At 38.8% G+C, this 6,543-nt stretch overlaps 1 protein-coding gene across 4 annotated transcripts in view; it reads left to right on the forward strand.

Moving 5' to 3' along the window:
* The window catches only part of LOC141490499 (uncharacterized), a 43,612-nt gene extending 37,528 nt beyond the window's left edge, over positions 1-6,084 (forward strand). For 2 of the 4 annotated variants that reach the window (XM_074190477.1, XM_074190479.1), the window contains exon 4: positions 4,085-6,084. In XM_074190477.1, coding sequence (XP_074046578.1) covers positions 4,085-5,994 — 1,910 coding nt within the window. In that variant the 3' untranslated portion in view covers positions 5,995-6,084. Of the gene's footprint in view, positions 1-2,478; positions 2,531-4,084 lie in introns of all 4 variants that reach the window. The other 2 variants (XM_074190480.1, XM_074190481.1) reach the window with 2 other exon arrangements.
* Positions 6,085-6,543: the final 459 nt, after the last annotated feature.

The raw sequence follows: 6,543 nt of genomic DNA on the forward strand, positions 1-6,543 counted from the left end.
GGAAAGCCAGTACAAGCTTTCTGGGCTATAGGAGTAGGGAGGAAAAGTCTCAGTGTCAAGAGGTAGAGTATCCTGTTCACAGATCAGAAAGGAGGCCCGTACCCTTGGATTATGGTATATGTGGAGGGGAAATGGGGTGAAAGAAGACTGAGAGAGTTGGAGAACAGTTGGTTTAGAAACCTAGAAGGGATTTTATATCTGATCCTTTGGGGAGTCAGTGGAGCTTGTTGAATAGGTGGTGACATGCTCAAGTGAGAGCTTTAGGAAGATGAACTTGGCAATGAGGTGATGGAATAACTGGAACTGGGGAGATTCTTGAGGCAACCAGACCAACCAACAGGCCTTTCCTTCCTCAGGAGTGAAGTGAATGGGTCTGAACAAAGAAAGTGACTATGCTGACAGAGAAGGGGGTGTAGGGGAGAAATGTCACACAGATGGAGTCACAGGACTTTGGAACAGATTGATCATGGGCATAGGGAGGCTGAATGTGGGTGAATGGCTGGGCAGTGAAGATTCTTCATTTCTGAGCCTGCACCATTGGGAGGATGCTAATTAGATGGTGTAAGGAAAGTAGAAAGAAGGGAGGGTTGGGGGAAAGAGAATGAGTTTTCTTTTGGATATGGTGGAAGGGAAACTAGGATGTAGATGATGGGATAGAATGGGATTATTTGCATACACACACAAAGAGATTTTCCTTAGCAAGAGGAAGGATTGATCTTTTCCTCAGATTCTGAGGTCAAGAAGGAAAAGAAGTTATCTGATTCCTGTGAGATGAGGAGAAAAAGATAATTCTCAACAAATACCCAGTTTTTTCAATGATATATGAGAACAAGTTCTCAGGTGAGAAGTTGTTGAAGAGGGAAGAGGGGTACATGTTGGCCAGAAGGGAGAATGGAGGTTGAATGAAAACATCTGGAAAAGTTTCTGGGGTGAGTTGCCCAAGGAGTCAGTCAGGGAGATGTTAAAGGATTACCTTGCCAGAAGAGGGCCCAACTGAGATGATGTAACCTGAATCTACAGGGGATTCAGGCAAACTGGTTGCATGATTTTTCTCTCTCATTCAGCAGCACATGAGGAGGAATAAAGGCTTGCTACCATTCTTTGAAGTTATGCTAAGCTAAGTTTTGCATAATCATTTTTGATTTCTGTGGCTCAATCTCTGTTCCATTCTTGGAGAATCATTGTTCAGGGTCATGTAGGTGACCACCCCCACAGTTTAAGGAGCTGGGAGGTAGAGATTCCCAGGTGCCCCATGGAGGAAACACATCAGGAACCCTAACAGAAGGCTCAGTGATCTTGAGTATTGGGTCTGGTCAGGTTTCATCTGGATCAGAAAGGTGATTACTTAGGTAATTGAGTGCCAGGAAAATTAACTGAGGTTGGAATATGCATTTGATGTCTAGGAAAGAAAACAGAATGCTGTGACTGAGGTAGAACCAATGAAGCCATCTATCAGTAAACTTGGGTTAAACTTCTCTGTCTTAAGCATTATGCTGGCCCTGAGCATCCAAAGGAAGACTTTTGTGTTACTGAGCTCACAATCTACTATACAACAACAGATTGTGAATCTCATGCTTACTACTCAAAAAGAGTTAGTTTTATCCTGATCTATTCAAAAAGAGATGTTTTAGCTTGAAAATAAATTTAGTTCAATAGGGAAATAAGGAAATCCAAAGAATAAGTACAATAATGGTTTAAGAAGGTGAGCAGAATTGGGGAAGAAAGAGTAGAAATCAAAATAATAATGAAATTGATAATGGTCTGTTATTATTCACTCTTTGTGACTCCATTTAGGGTGTTTTTGTCAACAATACTGGAGTGGTTTGCCATTTCCTTCCCCAGCTCATTTTACAAATGAGCAAATTGAAAGGTTAAGTCACTTGCCCTGGATCACACAGTCAGCAAGTGTCTGAGGCCATAATTGAACTCTGGAAGATGAGTCTTTCTGACTTCAGGCCTGGCATACCATCCTCAGCCCCAGTTAGCTAGCATTTATATAGGACCATCTATGGGCCATACACTTTATTAATATTATCTCATTGGATCCTCATAATGAACCCAGCAGTTAGGTGCAATTATTCTCTCCATTTTATAAATAAGGAAGCTGAGGCAAACAGAATCTTTGACTAGAATCATGTAATAGCAAGTTATTAGAATAGGAATTGGAATCTTTCTGACTTGAGGTTCACCATCCTATTCATTGTACTATCAGCTGTATTCCAATTTTTAAATCAAACATGCCTGGACAAGAAAATGGAAGAAGAATTGAGCAAGCTCTCTTGCTGAGGGATGAAAATGCATTTTTTAGTACCTTGACCAATCAATAAAATCAATTGTTTTTACTGTATAAAAGATTTATTTTAGTATTGAATCATAACAAGTAGTATATTAAAGCTTAAATGGACTAGAGGGTCAAATGCACATATTATTTTGTTGTTTTTAAACAACATTTATTTTTTTATTTTTATTTTTTTTTAGGTTTTTGCAAGGTAAATGGGGTTAAGTGGCTTGCCTGAGACCACACAGCTAGGTAATTATTAAGTGTCTGAGATCGGATTTGAACCCAGGTATTCCTGATTCCAGGGCTGGTGCTTTATCCACTGCACCACCTAGCTGCCCCAACAATGTTTATTTTTATAAACACCTTTGTAAAGATAGAATTTCTTGAGATTTTTTTCTGCTGCTAGCAAACCAACTAAACACTTACTGAAACCCGACCGAATCTTTTTGCCAAATTATTCCTTTGAAAGATTTCCAGGGAGACAAATAAGTCATATAAGTGGAAGATAGGTTCAAATAAGGAGGGTCTGAAGTTTGGAAATAATTTGGTGTCAAGTTATAAGAATATGTCGCACTTAGTCTGAAGCAGCATATGATGTCATCATGGCACGGTTCCCAAAAGCATTATGTGCCTGATTGTGATAGTTTGGAATCACTGCAGAAAGAATGCCCCTTCTGAATGAAACGTGTATGCTTTTGTCTCAAAAGAATACTGTCTTTGTGACAAAATTGGGCCAGTATTTACTGCTTCAGTTGTTAATAACAAAGTTTAGCACAAATCCCTTGTACCATTGTCTACAACCTCCTCAGGCTTTGTGAACCATTATCTATATGGGAATTGCTGCAAGACTAATTGGAAAACCTGCTGTCCACTTCCTTATGGTAGGATGATGGACTCATGTCATTTATAAGACATTTTTTTTAGGTTTTTGCAAGGCAATGGGGTTAAGTGGCTTGCCCAAGGCCACACGGCTAGGTAATTATTAAGTGTCTGAGACCGGATTTGAACCCAGGTACTCCTGACTCCAGGGCTGGTGCTTTATCCACTGCATCACCTAGCCACCCCTTATAAGACATTTTTAGACATGGAAAGTTGTGTTTATTGAAATGAATTTATTTTTATTTTAGTGGAGGCATTTTCAGATAATTAAAAAAAAGAAATACTGACCAGCCAAAAATATAATGCATCAGAACAAAATGTCTTATGCTTAATGTAAGACAAAAAATAGTGCTTGCATTCACCATATGATCTCAGGTACTACAGCAGAACAAATAAAAATGATTGTCACCAGGGCAATTATATTATGCTTACAGATAAACTAAATTATGAAATATTAAGAATGTTTAGTATTTATGCACCAAATGGATTGTTTATGAAGAAAAGACAGAAAGTGCAGTCAATGAAAGTGAAAGTGAAGGGGCAAGACTAAAAGTGGAGACAATTTATCTGGTCCTGTAAATAGAGCATGCCCCATTACAAGGTTCGAGTTCTAATCTCATCTGCTGATATTTGAGTCCAGTCAGTACTCATGACCTGAGTTGAGAATGTAATGAAAATGGAAGGCCTGTTGTGAGGATCCAAGGTGATTGTGTATGAAGCTCTTTGTAAATAAAATAATCCTTCAGATGTGAGCTAATGACATTTTGAAATGATTTGAAATGCCCATTTAAGTTTGAAGACTTCTCATTGCCTGAAGAAACAATATAAATCAGTTCCAATTTTGTCAGTTGGAGGGGAAGGGATACAGATATATTTGTGTTTATATGTATCAATGTATGTATAGTTAATATTTGTTTCTTTTAGAAGGGGATATCAGACTTGAAATGAAAGAGACCCCTGCAGATATAAGCCCTTCCAAGGAAGAAACTTCGAAACAAAGCTTCATGAATGGTGATGACTATACTTGGAGAGAAATCTGTGCTGTACGTAAGAGAATTCTCAGTGATAAGAAACTTTATGAATGTATTCAATGTGGAAAAACTTTCACTAAAAAGGGCAGTTTTTCTGTGCATCAGAGAATTCACACTGGGGAGAAACCTTATGAATGTAATCAATGTGGAAAGACTTTCATTCAGAGAGCCCATCTTGCTGGACATGAGAGAATCCACACTGGAGAGAAACCTTATGAATGTAATCAATGTGGAAAGACTTTCACTCGGAGGGACAGTCTTGATGAACATCAGAGAATTCACACTGGAGAGAAACCTTATAAATGCAATCAGTGTGGGAAGACTTTCAGTTGGAGGAACCACCTTGCTATACATGAGAGAATCCACACTGGAGAGAAACCTTATGAATGTAATCAGTGTGGAAAATCTTTCACACGGAGGGTCAGTCTTACTGTACATCAGAGGACCCACACTGGTGAGAAACCTTATATGTGTAATTTATGTGGAAAAACTTTTAAATATAGTTCCAATCTTGCTGACCATCAGAGAATCCACACTGGAGAGAAACCTTATGAATGTAATCAATGTGGAAAGACTTTCATTCAGAGGGCCCGTCTTGCTGTACATGAGAGAATCCACACTGGGGAGAAACCTTATGAATGTAATCAGTGTGGAAAGACTTTCATTCAGAGGGCTCATCTTGCTGTACATGAGAGAATCCACACTGGGGAGAAACCTTATGAATGTAATCAGTGTGGCAAGACTTTTACAAAGAACTCCATTCTTGCTGAACATCAGAGAATCCACACTGGGGAGAAACCTTATGAATGTACAGTATGTGGAAAGACTTTCATGCAGAGGGCCCATCTTGCTGTACATAAGAGAACCCACACAAGAGAGAAACCTTATGAATGTAACGAGTGTGGAAAGGCTTTTAGACACAACTCCAGTCTTGTTGGACATCAGAGAATTCACACTGGAGAGAAACCTTATGAATGTAATCAATGTGGAAAGACTTTTAGACACAACTCCAGTCTTGCTGAACATCAGAGAATCCACACTGGAGAGAAGCCTTATGAATGTAATCAGTGTGGAAAGACTTTTACCAAGAACTCCAATCTTGCTGTACATCAGAGAATTCACAGTGGGGAGAAACCTTATGAATGTAATCAGTGTAGTAAGACTTTCATGCAGAGGGTCAGTCTTGCCATACATGAGAGAATCCACACTAGGGAGAAACTTTATGAATGTTGTCAGTGTAGAAAAACCTTCCAAAAGAAAGATAAACTTGCTGAACATCAGGGAATCCACACTAGGGAGAAACTTTATGAATGTAATCAGTGTGGAAAGACTTTCATTCACAGGGATAGTCTTGCTGAACATCAAAGAATCCACACTGGAGAGAGACCTTATGAATGTAATCAGTGTGGAAAGGCTTTCACAAAGAATTCCAGTCTTTCTGTTCATGAGAGAATCCACACTGGGGAGAAACCTTTTGAATGTAATCAGTGTGGAAAGACTTTTAGACACAACTCTAGTCTTGCTGGACATCAGAGAATTCATTCTGGAAAGAAACCGTATGAATGTATCCAGTGTGGAAAGACTTTTAGACACAACTCCAGTCTTGCTGGACACCAGAGAATCCACACTGGGGAGAAACCTTATGTATGTAATCAGTGTGGAAAGACTTTCACAAAGAGCTCCAATCTTCTTGTACATCAGAGAATTCACAGTGGAGAGAAACCTAATCAGTATAATCAGTGTGGTAAAGCCTTCAGACCAAAGTCAGCTCTTCTTTCCCATCAGAGAAGTCATACTAGGTAGAAATCATATCACTGAATATAATGAGGAAAGTCATTCAAATGGAGTACAGAACACCCTAAGCATGAGCTATCTATGGATTCAGAGTGGGAAGGCCTTCAGTCAAAGATTGTCTCTTACTTTACATTAGAGGATTCATACTGGATGTGCTCAGTGGAACCATGCAGTTCCTTTCTCTGACAGATGGAGGTTGCTAGTGAAGGACTAAATTTTGATAATTCGTTATCAGTAAAAGGCGCAAAGGAAAAAGTAAACAGTCAATGAATGAATGAATTAATGAAATTGTCCATTTCAAAAGTCTCATCTCATATAGTTCTCTGGTTCTTTGGAAACATCTTATAAAGCCCTCTGGTTTGGATCTGGTCCCAGCAGTTTACAGCCAGCTGACTTTTTCTGGTTTAGGTCATTTGTAGAGAATTTCTTCTCTGCTATAAAAACTATTACAAAATTGGTCTTACCAGCATTTTAAATTTACTTTGCCAATAATCAGATCAAATTATGAAGGATAGCTCATACCTTATATCTCTATTACTAGAAAATCAAATTTGAAAC

This window comes from Macrotis lagotis, chromosome 6 (assembly GCF_037893015.1).
Source record: "Macrotis lagotis isolate mMagLag1 chromosome 6, bilby.v1.9.chrom.fasta, whole genome shotgun sequence".
Classification (NCBI taxonomy): Eukaryota; Metazoa; Chordata; class Mammalia; order Peramelemorphia; family Peramelidae; genus Macrotis; species Macrotis lagotis.